The following is a 26,843-nucleotide window of genomic DNA, read 5'->3' as shown; positions in this document are numbered from 1 at the left end:
GTGATAGAATGGGGTGCTTGATATCTTCATTCCCCTAGTTTCTTCACACACATGTGTCTTCCTACATACCATATTTGCACACACACGCACACACAAGCACACCATCAATCAATAAATCAATAGTGGCAATGTTGAAAATCCCTGGTATAAGAAATAAAGAAATCTAGCTATATCAGAGTGTTTGGATTGAGAGATGTTGCCTCAAGTATGGTGACAGAAATAAGAGGAACCAAGCCTTTAAGGAAACCTCATGTGTGGTGGCTTCAGAAGTCATGTGCTTTCCTGCCCCCCTCCTGCTACCCAGCCTCAATTTCATACTTGGAAAGCCCAGGGCCTGCAACTCAGCATCTCTGTGAGTCTGTGCTTCCTGTTGCCTTATCTCTGCCTCAGAGGACGCCACATATAGAACCACTCCATGCCATCAAGAAAGATATTTTAAGCACTGGAACACATTTGGATAAGTTCAGTAAGTACATTTCTGTGTTGTCGCAAGGGAGTGGGGGAAGGGAAGAGAAGGAATCCAAATCATATGCCAAAAATAGTTTAGAATGTAAAGAAAATAATGTTGTAGTCTAAAATGGCAATTCTTTGAAATCATACTTTCAGTAAAATTGGAAAGTTCCTTGGAGTCTGTCTTTTTTTGTAAGGACTTTCAATGAAATAAATACTATAAGTATTCTTTTCAACAGCACATTTATAAAGCAATGTTGCCAGCATGTCTTTAAGGTTCAATACCTTTTCGCTCCCTTTTAAGTGTCACATCAGATGTCTCTGTTTCTCACAGTGGATGCCATTGGATCCTTCTCAGGCTGATCCTGGTCTATCTCAGGCTCCGTTCTCCATTTTGAAAGAAAACTAGAAATGGTAAGAAAGGCTATGGAGCCTGAATTTCTAGCTGGTAGTCTTTGTGTAAAGAACTGCAATCAGTTGGTAGGAAAAAATATTTCGGAATTATTTGGGGATGGAGATGTAGCTCAGCAGTAAAAATGCTTGCCTGGAGTCCCCAGGTCCCATCCCCAGAGTGTTGTTTCCAAGGAGAAACTGTTTTGTGGCATTTCATAATCAAGATGAATCAAGGTAGTATTTCATATTTTCAGATTAGGCATTGTTTGCTCTGTTCAACTTCCCACACAAACTAAATACATATTGTAGTGAGCAAGAGTAGATGTTTGAATTGAGGATTTCATTTTTTTTTTTTTGATTCTTCAGTTTGATCTTTAAAGCCATACAGGTTCCTGGAGTGACTTAATGCTTTTCCTACTATATGCTGTTATCTGAGTGACTGTACAGAAAGGATGGGGCCAGGAGACACATAGAACCAGAATTTTGGGGACCCCGGGTTCTATTACTGCCAAAGACACCCAGAGTTTATGATTAGATTAAATGGGCTTTGTCAGGATGAGCAGACCAGGGAAGGGCCCTCAGGCTTCACTTGGACTCAATTCTGAACACAACCAGAACAAATGTGATTTAAAGCAAAGGGTGGGTGGATGGAAAATTACTAAGAGGAAACCTCAGGCGTGTGTGTGTGTGTGTGTGTGTGTGTGTGTGTGTGTGTGTGTGTGTGTGTGTGTGTGTTCTAGCTAAAGCGGCCTGACAGAATTATTGTTGGAGGCCGGCCTGTATGGTGCAGCATTTCCTTGTGGATGAGGAGAGTGAGGAATGCCATCAGACATGATGGGGGCTGGATCATGGAATATGTAGAGAGTGATCATAAACCAAGGTAGGATTTTCAAGAAAACAACTTAGCAAGATCCCTGCTTAAGCTAGGCAAAACAAAGGTGACACAAAGCCTCCACACCAAGGCCAGGCCTGGCTGAAATTCAGTCAAGGAGAATCTGACCATGTCTAGCTGGGAGACTATGTACATTTCAGGTCGATCTTCTAGAATTTACTGTCCTTAACCATGTGAGCATTAGGATCTCTTTGTAGTCATCCTACAGAGCCACAGTGAAGCTCCATACATTTGTTCAAGATCTTAACAAGTGGGAATTAGGTAGAGCAAAACCAAATCAGGAAATGCTTCTTCCGAAATGATTTTTTTCACCCACACTAGTCTCAATAAAGGAGAGTTCATTAGCAGCACACTGTGATTTCCAGATGATCACGTTGGTCCCAAGCTCATGATGCATTACCAGTGAGACCACTCTACTACAAAGGAAGTAACCGCTTTGAGTTTCATTTCCTAGAAACCCAGGTCTATTTTAATGCACACACACATGCCCCCATCTGTCTTTGCTCCTCTAAGGGTGGTATGGTAAGTGGATGAATGAAGAAGACAGTTTAATGCATTGACCACTTACTGTGAGTCAAGCCTTGTGTTTTTATTTCAGCCTCAAAGCTGGTCTAGGCACAGATAAAGAAAGTGAGGCTTGAGAGGTTAAAGAGTTTGAGGACATGGTCCTTGCTGCCCATCTCTAGAAGTTAGCCCTTTAAGAGTACTCTGTTCTTCCAAGAGCAGGCCTGACATGCACTTTCATGCAGCAGCTCAACCAATCTGAACTTCACTGTAATATCATTCTACTTAGGAAGTAAAGGGAAATCTGTCTTTGTACATGAAGTCATAAAAGCAATTTTCAAAAGAAGTACAACAGGCCCCAAGTAAGGGGAAATCTGTGTACTTACACACAAAAACCCATAAAAGCAATTGTCAAAAGAAGTACAACAGGCCCAAAAGTAAAAAGAAAATAGCCAGTCTTGGCAATAGTGGTGTCATATGCTTTCATCTGGAAATTCCACTTCTAGAAACTACAACTAAGGATGACCAAGTGGGTGGTGGACTATTTGCAAAATTCATATATTCAAGACAAAGAAAATGTCTCGTCGTGACCCACGAGAGGGAAGGATTGCTTCAACGTGGGGCACTTATTAAATGAAATGCTATAGAACCATCAAATCCTATTTTAAATAAATAGTATTGAATTGTTTAAGAAGCTACTCACACTGTAGTGTTAATTGAAAGAAAAAGCAAAGTAGGTATCAGTAAGGACTGTATATTTTCTGATGCTTTTAATGCACACACTAGGCAAGTGCTGGATACTTACTAAATACTGGATAATCTATGGCTATGGTTTATACAAATAAGTGTGTTATATACTTTAATTTCACAACCAGCCCTGAATTATAACCATTTAAAATATTTATTTTAGGTAAGCATTCTCTCTCTCTCTCTCTCTCTCTCTCTCTCTCTCTCTCTCTCTCTCTTCTTCTTTCTCTCTCTCTCTCTCTCTCTCTCTCTCTCTCTCTCTCTCTCTCTCTCTCTCTCTCTCTCTCTCTCTGTGTGTGTGTGTGTGTGTGTGTGTGCTTTTGTCGCCCTATGAGTCTATATGCACTATGTGCATGCAGGTGCCTGTTCAGGCAAAAAGTAGTCTATGAGACCTCCTGGAAGTGGAGTTATAGGTAGCTGTGAGCCGTCTGGTGTGGGTGCTGGCAAGTGAACTCTGTAGTAAGCGCTCCAAACAGCCAAGCCATTTCTTCAGGACTATTATAACTGGCTTACAAGTGGGCAGCTATAGATAAAGTGATACCTGAAGGCAGAGTTCTTACATGGCAGACTAAGAATGTAAACCCAAATTTCCCCTCTGGCAAATCCCTGGCTATTGCTAACATGTGCCTTACTATATGAAATAGATGAGAGATCTATTAAAAGAAAAAGTGCCAAACTGTTTACAGTGGCTAAGCAGTTAGTTTTTAAAGTGAAACATTTTACTTTTAGCTACTGCTACTGTTTTTTGTGGTTAAATAAAAGGGAAATAAGGCATTTGCTACATTAATTAAATACCATTATTTTAAAAGCTGGAAGCTCTTGGTGGAATTAAAGACTATCATTCAAGATTAATCCAGCAGCCTCTGTGCACCCCACGAATAGATTATTTCTGTCTCATAATTCCACCAAAAGTTTATGGCTGAGTTTGGAGAACAGTGGCCATAGCCAAGCTGTCATTTTTATAAATTCTAAATGTTTAGTGTGTTTTTGCAAATTTTTGATGGCTTCATACATATGTATAATGAATCTTCGTCACTTTTATCCCCCCAGTGCCCTCTCATATCTCCCTCCCTCTCTAGTGAAATTCATCTCCCCAACTCCCCTTCCTTCTTGCATATCTTTTTTTTCCTGTGTGCAACCCACTTAGTGTTGTTCATGCAAGACTAGATGGATAAAGACTTATTTAATGGAGATGAATGCAGTTCAGTGATGGAGTACTTGCCTAGCATGTTCAAGGCATTAGGTTCAACCCCCTGTGCTGCTAAACAAATAAATAAATAACTTAAACATATCAAGGAGAAATTACTGATCCATTTTACCTTAAAGATCAATTCAAAGGTACACGCTCACAAAATAGTGCTGTTGTGTGTGTCTACAGCTGCTTTTGGACTATGATGGTCAATTAGTCAACGAAGTGAATGTTGACAGAGGTTGTATGACCTACAGAGTCTAAACTGCCTTTGCAGAAAGAGTTTTCCACTCTGGGGTTTATGGAAGTCAAGGAGATGTAAAAGTTGAAGGTCATATACAGCTTAATGTCTTCTGGTCTTTGATGACTATATTATATAGTGATTGAGGAGTACCAGTTTATTTAAGGACGCATATTATTTTATTCTTTTAGTTTCAGAGCTGAAGCTGAAATGGTAGGAAGTCCATTATTTTTTTTTTTTAAAAAGTGTACTTTTAAAACAGCACATCCTCTTAGTTTTTATTTAAGTAATTTATTCAGATTACATCTCAATTGTTATCCCCTCACTTGTATCTTCCTGTTTCTCCCTCCCTCTTTTATCCTATTCCCCTCCTCTAGGTCTGTGACAGAAGGGGGCCTTCTCCCCCTCCCTATGGTCACAGCCTATCAGGTTTCATCCTGGTAGCCTGCTTACCTTTCCTCTGGATGCCACCAGACCTCCCCACCAAGGGGAAAGTGATCAAATAGGGGGCACCAGAGTTCATGTCAGAGACAGTGCCCGCTCTTCACACATCTGTGGAGAACGAAAACAGCACATCCTTGGACATGAACTTTTCTTTTTCTTATGCAACAGGAGGTTGAGATCTATGGAATCTATATTTTTCAGAGACTGGCCTATGACCAGAAATACTTCAAAGTTTGTGAAAATAAACTATTTAGTCATAAATCTATTAAGGAAATTCTTCATAAGGTCTCAGTTTATACCCAGCAACTTCCCTATTCACAGCACTTGGGCCACCCTTAGGGCAATTTACTTATTACAAATCTCATTACCACACCATTCAGGGCCCTATCAACTTAGCCAAAAGATCCAATTCAAATTCAATGGCTTTCAACAAGGTCTCTTCACTCATCCCTTCTTCCGCATACCTCTCTGCTCTTCTCCAGCCAGGCTGCCATCACCTCTGAGCCACCCAGGCCCATCCGATCACAGGGTCACCAACATGGTATAACTCCCCCAGGGTTTCCTTCCACAATTCCGCTGAACTCCATCCCTCCTTCCTTCCCTCCATCTCTTTCCCTGCTTCCTCCACTCCTCCCAGAAAGTGAATTCTAACACTTGCTTTAGATAATAGGCTGTTTGGATTTGTATCTGCTGTTGGGTTTTTGAAAAAGGGTTGCAGAAGTAGTTGTTCTCTCAACTCTCCCCATGTGCTGAAGGCTGTAGCCTAGAGGGGACCCTCTGTGCTGACTTTCTTATTGAGTGGGTGGGCAAAAAATGTGAAGGAGGGGAGAGGGAGAAAGAAAGAGGGAGAGGGAGTTAAGGAAAAAGAGAGGGAGGGGAGAATAAAAGAGGAATCATGAGTCTCAACAAGAATTCCATGCTGTGATGTTTTCTGAAAATAAGTCCACAGTCTAATGCATAATAGCTGTGCAAAAATTCTCTCTCTCTCTCTCTCTCTCTCTCTCTCTCTCTCTCTCTCTCTCTCTCTCTCTCTCTGTGTGTGTGTGTGTGTGTGTGTGTGTGTGTGTGTGTGTGTGTGTGTGTGTGTGTATAATGACTAGAGTGGAGTTTAATACACCAAAATGTCAGTCAGGGGCCCTGACTGCTTCTAGTTGTCCTTTACAATATACGTCCTCCTTTGCTTAACTCATGGTCTCGTGGCCAACTCTACATTCTCTCATCTCACTCCAAACTCTGAGCATCTCATCCCCTGAAATCTCCCTCTAAGCTAATTACCTTGCTTCCCATTTCACTAAGAAAACAAAGCAATTAGAAGAGAATTTCCCTACATCTCCCTTTTGTGTACCTATCTAGGGCATCCTCACCCTTAGGTCCTGTCTGACTCTCTTCTCTTACCTATAACTGAGCCCCCTCACAGAGATCACCTCCAAATGTCAATGCTTCAAACAATGACAGTTCTGTATTACTTCCTGCCATGGGTCAGGGATTGCCTGGATTTGGCTGGGCAATTCTCACACACTGACTTTCTTCCGCAGTAATAGTCAAACAGAGATTGTGGTTCGAATTACCTGGGAGTCTTGACAGCTTGGGGTCCAAAGCAGTGGGTGCTTCTTAGGTTTCTCTCTCATTGTGATCTCTGTAATATGGTGGCTGTAGTAGAGCAAGGCTTTTTAGACTAGAGTGGGAAAAAAGAGGGGGAGAAAGAGTGTGGTAAAGAAAAGCTCTACTGGCCATGTCTTGACAGGAAAACCCCTAGAAATCAATGTACTGCTCAATATCTCTCCTTGCATTAGTCTAGGAGCTTTGTACTCAATACCTCTCCTTATATTCCTCTAGGAACTGTAAGATCTGTGTACCTTCAAAGCACCTCTGATACACAGCCAGTTCTCATCACTTCCAGAACTGCCATCTCTTTGTCTTTTCATTTTCCTCAACAGCCTCTCCACTTGTCTCCATATTTGCCCATTTGCTCTTTCTTCTCTGTTCTCCATACCACTCTGAAAGATTAAGATGTGCTTGCTGTCTGCGGGAGAGCATAGAATGGCTCTGCGTCCCACTCACAACAGAGACCAGCCTTCCAAGAATGGCGGCCATGTACCTGCATGTCTGGGCTCTCTCTCTGACTTCACCTCCCATTTTCCTTACACTCCTCCTTTGGTCATAGTGGGACTATTCTGCAATGTCTCCATTTTGGGTTTTTTCCAAAAGGTGCTTCCTTCTGTGTGGAATGTTTTTTCCTTTGAATAGCCACATGGACAGTTTCCTCTTTTCTCTAATCTTGGTTTAAATGTCCATTTCAATGATGCCTTCCTAAGCCACTACCTTGGTAATCACATCTCTACCCCAAACTTCCTGATCTCATTTACTATTCCCTGCATTTTTTTCTCCATAAAATTTACCATGTAAGTTCCAATGTAACTTGGAAGAACTGCAATTTTTCTGTGTCTAGAAAACTTCATTTCCAGAAAAATAAGACTCATTGTTTGGACCACCACTGCACCCCAAGCCCCAACAAGTACTCTGGGAGGGTATCAGTAAATGCTTGCTGATCCAGCATGCTGAGGCATGATGACTACCAAGAGTCTGAGATCATCCTGAGCTTTATAGTGCATTCCAAGCAATCCCAAGCTACAGAACGATACCCCGCCTCAAACAAATGATACACAAAAATTGGTTTGTTTTAATTTCCTACGGAGTTATTGTTAGGTTTTAATGGTACCTCTGAATAAGCCATTTTGGTAAAGAAAAATTCCCCAAAATATGACATGAAATTAGAAGTCTTCTTGATCCAGTTAGATGGCTCAACAGATCTAAAGGTGCTTGCTGAGCAAGGAGGCAAACCTAAGTTCTACCCTTAGGATCCTTGTCAAGGTAGGAGAGAACTGACCCTCTAACCACCACACATGTACCATGGCATAGCATGCATGCCTACACACACACACACACACACACACACACACACACACACACACGGGGGGGGGGCATCACCATGTATGTGTGAGAGAGAAAAGACTTCTCTCTGTAAAGACTTTTATACCACTGCTCAGAGAAATTGTTTTGACATTTGAAATCTTGCACATTTTCTCCACAAATATAAATACACGCTCACTTATTTATCATAAACTAACCATATGCTACAGTCATTCTGATGCTACTTTTAAAATCTACACTTATTTGAAGGCAAGGTCTCCCTAACTCTGTATCACAGGCTGCCTCTTCCTGCCTCAGTATTTTTATTACTTGATTGCAGACATTGCAAGCTTTTCAATAGCAATATCTTTATCTCTACTACATGATTTTAAATATTATTTATTTATTTATTCACTTTGCATTCCTGGTCATAGCCCCCTCCCTCCTCTCTTTCCATTCCCACCCTCTCTCCCCTATCCTCACTCCCCTATTCCTCAGAAAAGGGGAGGCCCCACTACCCACCTACCCCAGCTCATCAAGTCACATCAGGACTGAGTTAGCCCTCTTTCCCTGTGGCCTGGCAAGGCAGTCCCTCCATGGGAGTGATTAAAAAGCAGGCAACAGAGTCCGTGTCAGAGTCAGCCTCCTCTTCCCTTCCTAGTGGACCCACATGAAGCCTGAGCTGCCCATTGGCTACATCTATATAAAGGACCTAGGTCCAGTCCATGCATGGTCCTTGGTTGTGACTTCAGACTCCACAGGCCCCTCTTGGCCCTGATTAATTGGCCCTGTTGGTCTTCTTGTGGGGATCTTGTCACCTTTAGGTCCTTCTATCCTTACTCCCACTTTTCCACAATGTTTGGCTGTGAGTCTCAGCATCTGTTTCAAACCGCTACTAGGTGGAGCCTCTCAGAGGACAACTTATAGCATAGAAGCAAGCATACATACACAACACATACATACATATATACATACATACATACATGCACACAAACAGAGCAGAGAGGGAGTATCATCGTGTGTGTGAGAGAGAGAGGGGGGTGGGTGGGGAGAGGGGGGACGGGGACTTCACTCTAGTGAAGACTTTTATACTGTAGTTAGGGATTGGCTATCTTCCATGGGATGGGTCATTGGTTGGGCCAGGCATTGGTTGGACATTGCCTCAATCTCTGTTCTATTCTGTCTTTATCGCTGAACTTCTTGTAGGGAGGGTAAGTTTTGGATTGAAGTTCCTGTGGGTGGGTTGGTGTTCTCCTCCTTCCACTGGGAGTCTTGTCTAGTTAGAGGGTGTCCTCCTCAGTCCCCATGGGCCCTGCTACTAGGAGGCACACATGGTATGTACTTACTTATAAGTGGATTTTAGCCATTTAGTACAGGATGAACATACTACAGTGCACAAACCCAAAGAAGATAAGTAACAAGGAGGGCCCAAGGGAGGATCATTATTCTCACTCAGAGAGGGAAGTATAATAAACATAGGTAGTGGTTGAAGAGAGAAAACAAACTAGGAAAGGGAACTCAGAGGGAAAAAAGGGTAGAGGTCAGATCTGGGGAGAGTTGAGGCAAGAAGACAGAAGGCCTGAAGAGAATAAGAGAAACCACGGGTGGGGGCATCACTGTGACAAGCTGGAGACCTAAATCAGAATAGGCTTCTGGGAGAATAAGAGGGGGACTGTATCATATGATTTTTAAAAGAATATTTAGTCCTCCATTATTAGTAGTTTCCTATTTTTAAACTTTTTAACAAATTGATAGCTATCCAGATTATCTCATTATATCAGAGCAGTGAAGCAAACTGGTAAAACAGTGTCCTATGTGGGCATGACCTGCTTACTAGATTTCTTTCTGTGGTTGCATTAGTTCCTATCCCCATGTAATCCTTAAGAAGTTATTATGATTACTTAAAGTTTTATTTCCTTCCTTCCTTTCCTTTCTTTTGTAGTGCTAGAAATTAAATGAACGCAGGTCCTTGAACATAAGTAAGCATGTGTTCTACCACTGAGTGGCATCTACAGTCCCTCAGAGTCCCAGAGTAAGCACAGCAGAGAACAACTGGCTTACCTCCCATTCACAAGGTGTTAATTCCTGGGACAAACAAAACATAAGTGGAAGTCTCACAAATCCTGGCATTGCTGAAACTTGTTGGGAGACACAAACCACTCCATATTACTTCTTCATATTTCAACATCAAAGAGTTCCCAGTGACATGCGTCTCCTCCTCTCACCTCAGATTACAGCTATACCTTGCTCACGAGCAATGCTGGGAGGATAAAAATAACTATTTGCAAAGCATGACATTAGATACAGTTTGGTAAGTGTTGCTTCCAATTAGTAGTCATATATCTATGCTTGTGAACACTGAGTGGAAATCTAATGGTGATCTAGAATCAGGAGGATTTGGGTGTAAATTCAAGGTTGAATCCTACGACTAAAGCTATGCATCTATTCTCTTGTTCTCATCACTTTAACCAATTATGCACTTCTGAACTGATTGCTTCCCACTGTAAGCAGGAGCTTCTCTGACCTAATGTGAAAGCTGCCCCAGTCTATGAGTAGAACCATAAACATTTACAAGACAATTCAGCAGTATAACCATTTAGAAAAATAAAAATAGCAGCTTCTATACTAAGGAGTATGACCTTTGCAGCTATGGGCTTTGACCATGCTTAGAGTAGCAGTCATGAAATTACTTCATGTGGATCAAGTCTCAAATCCAATCAGAAACCATTTACCTCCACAACAGTTGTACCACTATTGCACATCTTTACCAGGATGCTTGGTATTGTGGCATATAGAATACAGTGCTAGGTAAGATCATTGAGACCTTTTCTCCTACAGAAGGCATATTCTGGCACTGTGCACATATAGGCAGCACTAACTGGACTTTGTGGATTGTTTTTTTTTTTTAAGTAACATTAAATTGGGAGGAAACATATTGCAAGGGATATGATGGATTGAAGGAGGGAATTGGGGACGGATATGATCATATTTTATTATATACATGTGTGAAATCCCCCAGAATAAAAAATAACTACAATTTTTTAAAATATGTACCCGAGTGGAGAGGTTGTTGCCATTTTGAAGACCCGACTTTTCTCTCCCTTCCAATGGTGTCTAGAACTGACTAGATTACCAGTAGTGTTTGTTGAGTGACAACACTATTATAGAGTTCTGTCTAAGAAAGCGATTGTGAGCTTATAAATTCACAAAATGCCTTAGTCAGAAGATGAAACTCCTCAGAAATGGTGAAACCAAGAAGTTTTTCTGTTCTTCCCTCTTCAACACTTCCTTATTTTAAAATACTTGGGGGTTTTTGAGATAGGGTTTCTCTGTGTAGCCTTGGCTGTTCTGGACTCACTTTGTAGACCAGACTGGCCTCAAACTCACAGAGATCTACCTGCCTCTGCTGGAATTAAAGGAGTGCACCACCACCGTCTGGCTTTGTTTTAATTTCTTTATGGTACTAAGGATTACACCTGGGCCTCACCCATGCAAGGAAAACTCTCACAGCTCTCTGCTTTATATTTTGTTTTGAGACCAGGTCTTGCTAACTTTGCTAGGCTGGACTCGGGCTTGCCATCTTTCTACCTTGGCTTCCCAAGCAGTGGGATTATAGGCCTGCACAACCAGACCTGACTTGAATACTTTTCTAACACTTGTAAATTGATCCTATGAAAATTTCTCACCATCCTCTCCCTCAAAGAATACTAAATAGAACAAGCCAGAGACATTAGATTGCCAGGCATCATTTAATGCAAAAGGAAGTTAACAAAAAAAATGCAAATATGACTTGTATTGAGTTTGTTTACTGTGACTATACAAGGCAACTTGCAGGTGACTAATCATAACTGAGTTTGTGTCTTAGGTTGCAATCGCCTCTCAGGTCTCCGCTTCTTTCTCAGTAAAACAGACATAGTTACATGTCTTTTCAACTTCAGTGTGAAGAGTTAGTGGTGCTATCCAAGGTCTGTTTATTTTAACAAGTGGCATACGCTAAGAATAAAAGGCAGCCATTAGAGAGTGCATGCGCATACACATGGGAATGATTCATGGCTGCCCCACATGGATTCTGCATTTTCCATTTTAGCAAATGAGGTGATTTACTGAGAGAATAGAAACACCTGTGCATAGAAAATTGCATATTTCCATTTTGACCATAATTACTTCACTAATTAAGCATCCAAATTTACCCAGTGCATTTACATGTGTAATTAGCTGTGATTCATTATAAAAGCTAGGCCTACGTCACCGGGAACTACACCATTTTATAAATCAAATTACTGAAAAATGCGTGTCTTTAGGCATTCATTGTTCCCCCCTGCACAAAGCAAGTAAAACAAAATAATATGGATGATTTGTAACACATACACCATATACAAAGAGAGAGATGGGGGGGAGGAGAGAGAGAGAGAGAGAGAGAGAGAGAGAGAGAGAGAGAGAGAGAGAGAGAGAGAGAGAGAGAGAGAGAAGGGGACAAAGATTTGGCTTTACATTTACATTTTAAAACCATGTTAATTGAAACTAACATTTTTTAAAAGAAGTACCTCCAGTGTTTTAAAGGGGGGAGTCTGTCAGAATAAATAAATATTTTCTCTTTTTCAAACCATGCTTTCCAAAGGATCTTCTGAATTGGGCAGCTTCAAGAAGGACTGCTTTCCCCTTAATAACAAATTTAGAAAGGCTCTGTCCAGACTGTGCGTTTCCGCCCCTCAGCTGCTTGCTCAGAGCTCAGCTTTCACACTGCTGATCAGATTCCTACTGGCAGGAGTCTCAGTGCAAACTCTGCAGGTTATCTCCAAGTACCAGGCTTGCAGTGCAGCCTGGGCAGGAAAGTAAGGGAAGTTTCCGATGCTTTATAATGTTCTAAGGATCAGTTCTGCTTGAACTTAACCACTGAGCATAGGACATTTGTACTGGTAACCTTTCTTTGGCTGCACCTGTTCCCCGATGACACAGATGAACTCTGAGCTCTCTCTGGAGTTTCAGAGTCAAAAAGATAGAGCTAGACGTGAGGACAATGACGGAGTCCTAATGAAGATTCACTTCCGTATCCTTCCAGTGACATTTCTGAGCCACACTTCAACCGCTCCCTTTAGAAGTCCATTTTCTTCTTAGTCTCTCCTTGCACCAGTGCTAGAACCCGATCTTCAGCCTGCACATTATTAGGCTCATAAATATTCCCTCCTGGAGACAGAATGGGTTCAGGAGCCCTACCCCCTACCCTGGGGATTGATAGGCAGTTAGCAGTTGCTGGGGGAACAACAGACATTTTCCTCAGTGGTGTGGAGACTGGTGACTTGCTAATGCTCTTGTCAATAATCCCTCAGCCATGCTCCTGTAAGCAACCCCAATGGAACACACTGGGTTACCACCCCCACGTCCAAAAAATCTGATATTCAGGGCAAGAGCCTTACTGGTTATGATAATGGAATGTGGGGCTTCTGTGGGATTTTTGAGAAAGTTTAAAGCTTTGATTTCCTTAACAAATCTTTCCCTTGGACGACTCACTATGTGGCCAGCTGTCATTGTAACAATGACCTACAATTTATCTAAAGACAAAGCACAGTCTGGGAGTTTAGAGGTGTTTGCTCCCTGCCAATATGGAGAGAGAGAGAAAGGAATAGTATAGTAAGCAGCTAGGAGAGCAAGATCGGGTCTTGGTAACCTGGGTCCCACCTTTACACCATACAGCACATCTGCTTTTCACTTTCTTTCTTGGAAATGAATACACCCTTTGGAAGTGAGATGTGTACACCATTTTGGACTCAGTGACTTGAATAGATTTACAGATTTTGCCAGAGGCACAGTTTCTTTTTTCTTTTCTTTTCTTTTGAATTATTAAATTTATTTATTTATTCATTTTACATCCCAATTGCAGCCCCCTCCCTCCTCTCCACCCGGTCCCACATTCCCACCCTCTTCCCCCTTTTCCCACTCTCCTTCTCCTCAGAAAAGGGGGGGGGGCAGCCCCTCGGCCTCCACCGGCCCTGTACAAACCCACCCCAGCACATCAGGTTGCATCAGGACTAAACATATCTTCTTCCACTGAGGCCAGACAAGGCAGCCCAGCTAGGGGAAAGTGATCTAAAAGCAGGCGGCAGAGTCCGTGTCAGAGACAGCCCCCACTCAACTTGCTGGGGGACCCACATGAAGACCAAGCTGCCCATCCATTACATATATGCCCTAGGCCTAGAAGCAGTCCATGCATGCTCTTTGGTTGGTGTTTCAGTCTCTGGAAGCCCCTATAGGTGTAGGTTAGTTGGACTCTGTTGGTCTTCTTGTGGAGTTCTTGTCACCTGCAGAGCCTTCTATCCTCCCCGACCCCCAACTCTTCCACAAGGCTCCCCGAGCTCTGCCTAATGTCTGGTTGTGGGTCTCAACATCTATTTCAATCCACTGCTGGATGGATCCTCTCAGAGGACAGTGATGCTAGGTTCTGAATTTCTTTTTATCCTTCATGAACGTGGAATGAATGTTCTTAGAGTGAATGCCATGTAAACTGAAGACTTTAACTAGATCTGGTCTGATGATCTGCAAATTATGACCCATAGGTTCAACCTGTTCCACCACCTATTTTTGTTACCACTGAGTCTTGTAATTCTTTTTTTTTTAATTAACTAAACATTTAAAAATTTTTATATATACATTTCTATTTTTACACATATATACAATAAACTCCCTATAACAAGAACAACCATCACACAATCAGGAATTGTATAAATGTTACATTCTCAGTGTTTTGGCTATTTGTATATGGCAGCCTTGAAGAAAACATCTTTCCTATTTTGGTGTGTCTAATATTTGGAAATGTAATTCTTATGTTATATGCTAAGTGGTTATTTAAATACCCACATGACAAAAATGTTGTCAAGTTTTTACTCTTGCATTTGTCTCACTCTATATCCTAGGCTGGCTCAGAAGTCACAAAAATATTTGCTTTTATGAAAAAAAATTGCCCACTCCTGGTCTAGATCAGTGTCTCATAGAACCTTCTGCAATGGTGACGATATCTCGCATCTGTATCCTTGAGTACAGTAGTCATAAGCCTGGTAGGGTTACAGGGCACTTCCATTACAATTAGTGTGACGGTGAAACTGAATTTTAATCAAGTTAAAATGAAATAGCCACAAAGTGACACGTGGCTATCACATTAGAGCAGTTCCAGACCGTTTGCAGCCTAAGGACTCAGTGTCCTGTCTTCTTTCTGTGTTCTGAGCTCCTCTCTTAAATGGACCATCCATCCTGAGGCTGTGTGCATCAACGGCAAGACAAAATTCTTAATCAGATTTCTGCCCTGAACTGGCTCTCATTGTCTGCTAGCAAATGCTTAATGGAAAGCACTTGAGAACAATGCATGTGGGCAGACCTCCATTTCCTCTAAGGCGCTGCTTTCTCTACCTATTATGTCTGCTTTTGTTTGTGGTAAAGTTGTCGCCTTTTTCAACTTCACTCTGCTCCAAATTACACAAAGTCTTAATCAACTTTGCACTCTGGGCTGCAGACAGACCAAAATCTCTCTGTAAAAAGCTGTATTTCTTTCCAGCCCTGTTGAAGACTGGCCGACTTCTGTCTTAGTTCATTTCTCTCACGAGACTGCTAAACCACCATGAGAAGTGTCTGACACATGCTGTCATTGTGAACATTGCTGAGCTATTCCCCTATGAGTAAACTTGGTCTGCACATAGTCTTCCTTTCAGCACAGCACAGGCAGCTAGTCTATCTATCCAGTGTCCATGTATGATAGCATAAAGCAAACCACCAGCTTTTCAGCCTCCAAAATCTGAGTCTTTCTTGCCTGTAGCCTGACAACATCAACATCACACAGTTAAAGCTTTCTCATGGTTGGCAACTTATTTCTAAATCCTATAGTTTAAAATTAAGTTTTCATGTGTACAAAGAGAATTCAGTTAACAGGCTTAGCATAACAATGTATTAATTTCTAGCTGGGCATGGTGGCACTCGCCTTTAATCCCTGCACTCCGGAGGCAGAGGCAGGCAGATCATTGTGAGTTCGAGGCCAGCCTGGTCTACAAAGTGAGTCTAGGACAGCCAAGGCTACACAGGGAAACCCTGTTTCAAAAAACCAAACCAAACCAAAACAATGTATTAATTTCTCATAAATACCCAGAAATCATTAGCTCAGAGCCATTGTGTCAGCTCCATTCTATAAGGTCGCAAAAGGATATATTTAGATGTTCTAGATCATTCCCTCTGTTGCTGTACAACTGCAAACACATTGCTTCATTTGCACCATCAAAGAAGGCTGCCTGCAACAATGTCCACATTAAAAGAAACCCCGTGGAAGTACATGGAAAGGAAGGAGAAATATTTTCACTGCTTAAGAGCAGGGTTCAGAAGTTGAGTGTCTGCTTTCCTCTGACATCCTGTTTGCAAGAGCATGGTCACATGACGACGCTTATCTGCAGCAGAGCGTGGAAATATAATCATTTGTCAAAGTAGTATTTGCTCAATGCAAAAAATGGAGATTTTTTTTCACTGTCAGATGAGGAAAGTGGGGAAAGTTGTCTTCAGACTCTGAGAATAATTAAAGGGATTGACAGTATGAAAAAACTCCACAGAACAAGAATAATATGTATTTAAACTAGATCTAATAGAAGGGTGAGCATGTTGTCTGAAAACTAATGGAGTGTTACACTGTATTTTAGATTTGTACAGATTCCGTCCCTTTCCCCATAACATTTTGAGGTCCTTAAGTGCACAGACTACGTATTTTCTATGTAACTAAATCATAGCCAACAATGAAAGAATGCATATGAGTAAATGGATATTATATTTTGGGTAGGAATTACCCATTACAAGTTCATGGATCTCAACATTTAGTCTCCAGTTGCCGGTAGTGTTCTGGGAAGCTAAACAACCTTGAAGAAGTGAAGCCTTGCTAAAGGAAGTTGGTCACCTAAGAGGTGGGCTTTGAGATCGTATAGACCAACCCCAGTTTTTGTCTCCTCTACTTCCTGCCTGAAGACACAATAGTGGCTTCATACTCCCACCAACATGGACTGAGATGCACCCACTGCTGCGATAAACTGAAATCTGCTGGCACTGTTAGTCAAAATAAATCTATCCTTCCTTCAGTTGCCCCAGTTGGGTTTTTGTCCCTGTGATTTTTTAAAGTAACTACTAATGTGCAATTCTGATACTTGCTCATAGTTTTTTTTCTCACTGAGGACTTGGTGCAATCACTAGCTAAGAAACAGTTGGCCAGTCTGTGTCCATTGTCAGTTATGGCATGTGGACTGGGTACGTGGTGTGCCCAACATTGTTTCTGTGCCTGTCGCTTTCTTGTGGGAGGTCTCCTAAGCAAAAGATCTGGCTCGGAGACATGTAGTGAACAACCAAAGAGGAATAGGAGCCAGTTCTTCTCATTCATAATTTAGCACGCCCTCTACAGCTCCATGTAGAATCAGCACAGTAGGACACGAGAGGCTGGATCAGAACTGGGCATTTTGAAAGCAGAGCTTCTTAATCCCTTCCCACAAGGAAGCTTTGGGTATATAGAAGGAATAGAAGGAGAATTATGTTGAGTGTGAGAGAATAGCCTGAGGAACTTCTCTAAGGAGACACTTTTTTTTCTGTATTTCTTATTTTATTTTTATGGATGTTTTTGCCTGCATGTATGTCTGTGCATCATGTGTGTGCATTACCCACAGAGGCCAGAAGAGGGTGTAGGAATACCGGAACTGGAGAACTTACAGATAACTGGAACTTAAAGAGAACTGTGAGTTGCCATGTAAATGCTGGGAATCAAACCTGGATCCTGTGGTAGAGTAGCCAGGGCTTGTAATCACTTGGCCATCTTTCCAACACCAGGAAATATGTTTTTAAGCATTTTGTTTAAATTGACTTTCACTCATTTCTTCATGTGTTCATTGTTTCACTTGTGTATTTAACAACACAATGGGGCACCAGCTAAGTGCAAGAAAATCTCATCGCACTAAGTGCTATTAAGTCTAATACAGAACATAGACACCTCTCTGTGTCTCAGTTAATTTGTCCATTAAAATAGAGCTACTATATATAGGTCTGCAGTTCAAATGGTTTCATCTTAACCTATTTGATAGCAATGTGACAGAACTGAATGCATGTGAAGGAGAATCTTGACTAAACTAGAAAGCTACTTATTGATTTTTTTTAATCCCACTCAGAGTAGAAAACCCTGTGTACTGTTGCAGAAATGTTTGTGTTTTTAATTAGAAGTTTCTGTCTCTGGTGCCCAGTAGGTAGCATGCAATACTGGGTGTGTTCATGTAACTTTCTGAAGTCTTCAAAATTCTGAAACCTTTCTACTCTCAGTCATTTTGAATAAAAGACTGAAGACCTGTAGATATCTTTAGCTGGTGTTGTAAAGCTCAAAACACATAAACGCTGCCTGACCTGTGGTCAGTACTGCCTTACTTTACTAGTACTACAATTATCATTATTATGACACAGGAAGGAATATGCATTGTTGGTCAGGGAATCTCTCCCTTCTCTGAAAATACTAAAGAGGTAGAAATGCCCTGGCCACAGGAAGAGGAGAAAGCCATGTTAGGAAGAGGAAGCACAGCAGGTGGCAAGAGTGTCATGGTTATGAGCTTGACTTGAATGTGGAACAGAAAGCAGGCCATATGGCTGGTCTGTGCTCAAAGGGGAGAGGTGATTTAAGGCCAGGCAAGGAAACAAGAGTCCGGCCATGCACAATGTAAACAATGAGAAAGACTTTGTATTTTATTCAGTGGGCAGTTAGACATTGCTCTAGTTGACCTGGTTCATATTGAATGCTATGATGTGGTTTGATGAACGAATCCTAGAGAATAAGGAAAGCAAGAAGATGAGTTGGGCAGCCATTGCAGAGTCCACATGAGAGCAAATGACTAATTGAAAAGGGAGGTAGTCCTAGACTAGGAGAAAAGTGGGCAGGTGGTAAAGAGAATTGAGAAATGGGGGGGGGAGCTTTCTGATTAAATTTGCATTTGAATTTGCAGTATTCTCAGTCATTGTCCCTGTGTGTGTTAAGCCCAGTGGCATGTTAGACTCAACAAATACTAGATTACAGGTACAATTCTATACACATTTACCCACTGTTCACTCAGTAGTATCACCCTTATAACTCAAGATTAGCCAGGTGGCAATATTTACACACTTGAAATTGTAAAATGCTTGGCTAGAGAAATGGTTCAGCAAGGAAGAACATCTCTTGATTTCTATGGATACTGCACACATGGGCTGCACTTGGAGTAAACACACATACAATAAAAACAAATAAATATTTTAAAAGAAATTGAAAATGCTAACAAAGCAAGATGTAACAAATGAGAGACTTTTGTTGAGGTGTTTCACAGCCAGCTCCCCACTAGTTAAAGTCTGACTTTGTTTGTCTATGATTTAGCGTCCTTAGAATATTGATTTCTCTTTTTCAAAATGTATTTAGCTGAAATACATCTATACTACTTCCTCCCCTAGCCTCTCCTAGCTACCCTCCCTCAACCCCTCCTGTGCTCCCTGACTCTCAAGTTGATAACCATTTTTTCTTTGATTATTTTTGTTATGCACGTATGTGTATGCACACACATACACACACACACACACACACACACACACACACACACACACATACGAGAGAGAGAGAGAGAGAGAGAGAGAGAGAGAGAGAGAGAGAGAGAGAGAGAGATTCAAAAATATTAATCCATTCAGGCAAGATTTGGCTTCAGAATAAAAAGCTGACATTCATACATTCATATTATAGAAAAGAGCATCATTCAAATCATTCTGTAGTAGGATAATGATTGAAAGTTTAAAAACTTATTAAATAATGTGGGTTAAAAGAATGCGATCCTAGGGACAAAGTTTTGGAATAGTCACAGCTGATACTATTTGTATCAGCAGAAATGGGAAACCATGGGCTGACAGATGTGTTAGTGGTTAAGAACACTGGCCGTTCTTCCAGAGGACCTAGATTCAATTCCCAGCACCTATATGGCAGTTCACAATTGTCTGTCTCTCTAGTTTCTGCATATAACATGGTGTTATAGGCACATATGCAGGCAAAACACCCATACACGTAAAATAAAACTATTTTTAAAAAACCCTAAAAGGATGTTGAAAAAGACAATGAATAAGCTCCTCCAGATTCACTGTGTGTGTGTGTGTGTGTGTGTGTGTGTGTGTGTGTGTACACAATTGTGCATGAACAGGTGCACATGTGTACCTGTTCATGTCAAGGCCAGAGGTCGACATTGTCTTCCTCTAACACTCTCTAGTTATTTATTGAGAGAACGCCTCTTACTAAATGCAGAACTTACTGACTGGCAAGACTGATTGGCTGGCCAGTGAGCTCCAAGGTTCGGCTTTTCTCCCGAACTCGGTTCCTCATACCCAGCCTTCCAATGAATGGTTTTTAATATGGGGATGACAATCGAGACACTAAAAGAGAATGGGAAAAGATAATTTTGCATAAACTTTAGCTATGTAAAGATCAGTAAAAACCAAAATGAACCAACCAAACAGAAATACTACCACTACCACAACAAAAAGCCCTATGAGATCCTTAAGAGCAATCTTATGCAGTGGTCCTCAACCTTCCTAATGCTGCAACCCTTTAATACAATTCTTCATGTTGTGGTGACCGGCACCATACAATTATTTTGTTGTTACTTTGTAACTGTAATTTTGCTACTGTTACAAATTGTAATGTAAATGTCCAATATGCAATGCCCCTCAAGGAGGTCAGGAACCACAGGCTTAGAGCCACTGATCCTGTGTTAAGAAGAGAAAGCTGGAGAAAATTTTGTGGCTTGCTCCCCCTACTAAAGGAATTAAGGGATGTAAACATTTAGTTTATTAAAAAACACTAATTCTAGATTGTCTGTCAGACTCAGTCAATGGCAGGACAAAATCAGTAGTTGAACTAGAAGTTCGCCATAGAAAAACAGGCTGCATCATCATCCCATGCACAAGTACCAGGGAAACTGAAAGAGGGTTCTGGAGTACACTACTAACAGAAACATTAGAGCAAACCCCTGTTGTAACCCACTTTGACTTGGTGCCAGTGGATAAACAACAGAGAGAGTTCTTCAGTGCATCTCACTTATCACTGGGAAACCTCCTATGCTTAGCTTGGATACTTACAGATATTGTCCTCAGCAGTGCCTGGCTATATATCTCATTTTCCTTGAGAGGTTCTTAATTTAGTTTTAGCCCAATAATTAACTATTGTCTCCTTCAGTCCTATTAAAATCCCATTCTGCCAGTTGTGTGGCTCACCCAAGCAGTGCTTCGACTATGCTACTCATATCTTTCCAACATTATATAATAGAAACCTGTTAGAACCCACACCCTCTGGGTACAGTCTCTTTGATAGAAAGATAACAGGCCATACCCAGCTACATCCTTCCTCCCCTCACAGTTCTCCTCTCCTCAGCTTCCTGGAGATGAGCTCTTCCAGATACCAAAGCAGGAAAAGTGGCCACTGGATACACCAACGCTAACTAGACCCATTGTTCTTCTGGAAGCTTTTTATCTAAGAATATCCTTGAGACTTTTCAAACATCCTCCTCAAAAACACCGGCTTTATTTCAAAAGAAACAAAAGGGTGTCTCTAATCTAATATGATGATGTCTGTCAACCATGGAGCCCTTTTCCCAATGACACACTTCCTCTCTCCCTACTCTCTCATCAAGAGTTTTGAAAGAATAGACTTCACTCACTCCAAGTAGGATAATGCTTTCTTTCAAACCCTGATGCTTCATCAGCTCTAAGAAAGCTTATGCCTGAAGGTCGATCTGACTCTGAGTCTCTCCCTGTAACTAGGTGTCTCAGGCCCTAAAACCTATCAAAACCCAGTTAGCGGGGAAAGCATGACAAATTAACTTAGAGGTGATTTCTGCAATGAGTTCCAGAAGCAATCCAATGCCATTTGGAAAACAAGTTACTATTGCTGAGCTGTGTCTTCATTTGTAACAGAGGGAGAATAGATCTTTTGTATTTTAGAATATAATGGGGCTTGACGATCGGGAAAGATTTTTTTGCATGTGTTCCAAGGAAGGCTTAGAAAGAAAACATTAATTATACTGAAGTCTTAATGAGTTGTTCATCTCAAGTGTTTATATTTTTAGCATTCCTTACCCCCCAAATTTCATAGTTTGGTGCCTCTTTGTTATAGTACTCTATGTAACAACAACAAATAGGCAATGTTTCTTCTACATCTTAAAAACTTGTTTTTAAGCGAGATGGCTCATGTGTGAATACTTGGTTTCCAGTTAGTGGGACTTCTGGGAAGGATTAGAAGGTGTGGTTTTGTTGGAGGAGGCATGGTCTTGTTGAAACAGGTGTGTCATCGGGAGTGGGCTTTGAGGTTTCAAAAGTCCATGCCAGGCATAGTTTTACTCCTTCTTGGCCTGTAATTTGCAGATAACATGTGAGCTCTCAGCTCCTGTTCTTGCTACCTGTCTGCTACCATATTTCCTGTCCTGATGATAATGAACTAGCCCTCTGGAACTGTAAACAAGAACCAGACCAAATGCTTCCTTTTATAAGCTGACTTGGACTTGGTGTTTCATCATACCAATAAAATAGCCACTAAGTCAGTAAAGGTACTTGCCAACAAACCTGATGACCTGAGCTTGATCTTCAGGATCCACAGGGTGGAAGTGGAGAAAACAGACTCTCTCAAGTTGTCCTCTAACCTCCACAATTACATCACAGTATGTGAAAATCCAAAAACATATACAATTAATACTTACACAAGACAAATAAATGTAAAAAGTTAAGTTATTTTGTTAGAAAACTAAGATGCTACAAACAAAACATAAAAGCAATCTATTGAAAGCTTCAATGGTTGATAAGTACAGTCACAGGACCAGAGGTGTTGATTATACTGTAACAAAAAAGACCTATGTTGTTTTTTTTTAATAACATGTGCCAAAAAGAGAAGTAAATGGAACTTTTGAATTGTTCCTAGGTATATTTTATAACAATAATTTGTTCTGTCTTTTATTTTCAGGTATCTCCAATGTGGATGCTGAGCAGACAAGTTTTTATCTTTTTAACTATGATCTTAGTTTCTAGAGTCCTTGGGGATAGATGGTTTCCTAAAACTCTACCTTGTGATGTCACTCTAGATACCCCAAAGACTCATGTGATTGTGGACTGTACAGACAAGCATTTGACAGAAATCCCTGAGGGCATTCCCTCTAACACCACCAACCTCACTCTTACTATCAACCACATACCAAGCATCTCTCCAGACTCCTTCCGTAGGCTGAGCCATCTGGAAGAGATTGACTTAAGATGCAACTGTGTACCTATTCTACTGGGGTCCAAAGCCAATGTGTGTACCAAAAGGCTACAGATTAGACCTGGAAGCTTTAGTGGACTCTCTGACTTAAAATCCCTTTACCTGGATGGAAATCAACTTCTAGAGATACCCCAGGATCTCCCATCCAACTTACAGCTTCTGAGCCTTGAGGCCAACAATATCTTCTCTATCACAAAGGAGAATCTAACAGAACTGGTCAACATTGAAGCACTCTACCTGGGTCAAAACTGTTACTATCGAAATCCTTGCAATGTTTCCTATTCAATTGAAAAAGATGCTTTCTCAGTTATGAGAAATTTAAAGGTTCTCTCTCTGAAAGATAACAATGTCACAGCTGTCCCCACCATTTTGCCATCTAATTTAATAGAACTCCATCTTTATAACAACATCATTAAGAAAATTCAAGAAGATGATTTTAGTAACCTCAACCAATTGCAAATTCTTGACCTAAGTGGAAATTGCCCTCGCTGTTATAATGTTCCGTATCTGTGTATACCATGTGAAAATAATTCCCCCTTACAGATTCATGACAATGCTTTCGATTCCTTAACAGAATTAAAAGTTTTACGTCTACATAGTAACTCTCTTCAGCATGTGCGCGAAAGATGGTTTAAAAACATGAGAAACCTCCAGGAACTAGACCTGTCCCAAAACTACTTGGCCAGAGATATTGAGAAGGCCAGATTTTTGAACTTTCTCCCCAACCTTGTCCAGTTGGATCTGTCTTTCAATTATGAGCTACAGGTCTACCATGCATCTATCACTTTACCACCTTCACTCTCTTCACTGAAACACTTGAAAGTTTTGCATATCAAAGGATATGTCTTTAAAGAGCTGAAAAACTCCAGCCTTTCTGTATTGCACGAGCTTCCCAGTCTTGAGGTTCTTGACCTTGGCACTAACTTCATAAAAATCGCCGACCTCAACATATTCAAACAGTTTAAAAACCTTAAACTCATAGACCTTTCGATGAATAAGATATCCCCTTCAGAAGAGTCAAGGGAAGTTGGCTTCTGTCCTAATGCCAGAACTTCTGTAGACCGGCATGGTCCCCAGGTCCTTGAGACTTTACATTATTTCCGGTATGATGAATATGCACGGAGCTGCAGGTTCAAAAACAAAGAGCTGTCTACTTTCTTGCCTTTGAATGCAGACTGCAACATATACGGGCAGACCTTAGACCTAAGTAGAAACAATATATTTTTTATCAAGCCCTCTGATTTTCAGGATCTTTCATTCCTCAAATGCCTCAACTTGTCAGGAAACACCATTGGCCAAACTCTTAATGGCAGTGAACTCCAGCCATTAAAAGAGCTGCGGTACTTAGATTTCTCCAACAACCGGCTTGATTTACTCTACTCAACGGCCTTTGAAGGGCTCCACAAACTGGAAGTTCTGGATTTAAGTAGTAACAGCCACTATTTTCAAGCAGAAGGAATTACTCACATGCTAAACTTTACCAAGAAATTACATCATCTGAAGAAACTCATGATGAATGACAATGACATCTCTACCTCAGCCAGCAGAACCATGGAAAGTGGCTCTCTTAGAGTTCTGGAATTTCGAGGCAATCATTTAGATGTTCTATGGAGAGATGGTGATAACAGATACTTGGACTTCTTCAAGAATCTGTTCAACTTAGACGAGTTAGATATCTCCAGAAATTCCCTGACTTCCTTGCCTCGTGGGTTTTTTGAAGGTATGCCACCAAATCTAAAGACTCTCTCCTTGGCCGAAAATGGGCTTGGATCTTTTGCTTGGGAAAAACTTCAGTTACTGAAGCACTTGAAAAATTTAGACCTCAGCCACAACAAGCTGCCGGTTGTCCCTGAAAGATTGGCCAACTGTTCCAAAAGTCTCACGAAACTGATTCTTAAGCACAATCAAATCAGGCATCTGACAAAGTATTTTCTAGAAGATGCTATACAGCTGCGCTATCTAGACCTCAGTTCAAATAAGATCCAGGTCATTCAGAAGACTAGCTTCCCAGAAAATGTCCTCAACAACCTGCAGATGTTGCTTTTACATCACAATCGCTTTCTGTGCAACTGCGATGCTGTATGGTTTGTCTGGTGGGTTAATCATACAGATGTGACTATACCTTACTTGGCCACTGAAGTGACTTGTGTGGGGCCAGGAGCACACAAAGGTCAGAGTGTTGTATCCCTAGATCTATATACATGTGAGTTAGATCTCACAAACCTGATTCTGTTCTCAGTTTCCATATCTTCAGTCCTCTTTCTGATGGTGGTTATGACAACAAGTCACCTCTTTTTCTGGGATATGTGGTACATTTACTATTTCTGGAAAGCTAAGATAAAGGGGTATCAACACCTACAATCCATGGAGTCTTGCTATGATGCATTTATTGTGTACGACACTAAAAATTCAGCCGTGACAGAATGGGTTTTGCAGGAGCTGGTGGCGAAACTGGAAGATCCAAGAGAGAAACACTTTAATTTGTGTCTAGAGGAAAGAGACTGGCTACCAGGCCAGCCAGTTCTAGAAAACCTTTCCAAGAGCATACAGCTCAGCAAAAAGACAGTGTTTGTGATGACACAGAACTATGCGAAGACTGAGAGCTTTAAGGTGGCATTTTATCTGTCCCATCAGAGGCTCATGGATGAAAAAGTGGATGTGATTATCTTGATATTCTTGGAGAAGCCTCTACAGAAGTCTAAGTTTCTTCAGCTCCGGAAGAGGCTGTGCAGGAGTTCTGTCCTTGAGTGGCCTGCAAATCCACAGGCTCACCCATACTTCTGGCAGTGCCTGAAAAATGCCCTGGCCACAGACAATCATGTGGCTTATAGTCAGATGTTCAAGGAAACAGCCTAGCTCTCTAGCAGAATTGTCACCACCTAGGACATTCCTGGCTTCCCAAGTTTTTCATAAACGTTTTAGTAAAAGAAAGTCTGAAACTGTCTTGACAGCTGTCATTGCTCAGATTAGTGGGAACTCATCAATGTATGTCGAAGAAACTAGGAAGGAGAGACTGATAGACTATAACTTCTTTCTTCACGTGGCCATCCACATTTAAGTATCTCCCCTAGCTCATCTGTAAAATATTATTTGAAGAAGGTTGCTAGGAGGAAACATAAGGCTCTGATTTATCTGCATACAATGGAGAAGACCACACGTCTACCCTTAAAAGGTACTAGCATTTTCAGTAAAAGGATGAAAATTATTCAAGCGCTGTCTGACTGATAATAAACGGTACCAGCAATCAATGAAATAAAAGCCCAGAGAATGTCTCAGCAAATTGTGTCACTATCGTGTAGTATTAACCCTGTGGTACACAATAAAAGCAGTTACTGGTAGCTGCTGCAGTGCCTCTTTCTCATTTCCCTGAGGTTCATTGATGGGTTCTTTGAGGAAACAGAGAAACATTTTTTTTCCATCTATGGACATAGTCAACTCATAAATGAACATGCTATCTCCTCAAGCAAAATGATGTTCTGTGCATTTGATGATAATTTACCTGCTGATATATGTTATGAACATGGAAAAATACTGCTTCCAAAGTAAAATAATCTTTAAAATAACTTTGTTAGTTTGTAAATGAGTGACAATATTTTTAGGTTTCTATAACCACGTGCATCAATATTAGATGATTTCCATGATAAACCCAATAGGGAGATTGAAAGAATATGAATGTAGGGTTATCATGGATAACAAATTAGATGAGTGTCAGTTGTATAACTTTATTTCAGTTTTGAATGGAGAGGGAAAGACACAGTAACATTGGGATATCCTCAGT

General features: G+C 41.1%; 1 protein-coding gene across 3 annotated transcripts; it reads left to right on the top strand.

The window, feature by feature from the left end:
- The first annotated feature begins 331 nt into the window (after positions 1 to 331).
- On the top strand, positions 332 to 26,622 carry TLR7 (toll like receptor 7). 3 transcript variants are annotated; one of them, XM_084788852.1, is made up of 4 exons: positions 332 to 466; positions 785 to 864; positions 17,442 to 17,509; positions 22,772 to 26,622. In XM_084788852.1, exon 4 carries the CDS (start codon positions 22,781 to 22,783, stop codon positions 25,919 to 25,921), a length of 3,141 nt encoding a protein of 1,046 aa, XP_084644978.1. In that variant the 5' UTR covers positions 332 to 466; positions 785 to 864; positions 17,442 to 17,509; positions 22,772 to 22,780; the 3' UTR covers positions 25,922 to 26,622. The 3 variants fall into 3 exon arrangements, with proteins under 3 accessions (XP_084644978.1, XP_084644976.1, XP_084644977.1); XM_084788850.1 differs by lacking the exon at positions 17,442 to 17,509; XM_084788851.1 differs by lacking the exon at positions 17,442 to 17,509 and having other exon boundaries at positions 333 to 466; positions 755 to 864.
- Positions 26,623 to 26,843: the final 221 nt, after the last annotated feature.

This window comes from Acomys minous (assembly GCF_964271855.1).
Source record: "Acomys minous genome assembly, chromosome: 7".
Classification (NCBI taxonomy): domain Eukaryota; kingdom Metazoa; phylum Chordata; class Mammalia; order Rodentia; family Muridae; genus Acomys; species Acomys minous.
This window is presented reverse-complemented; position numbering and strand designations above follow the sequence as displayed.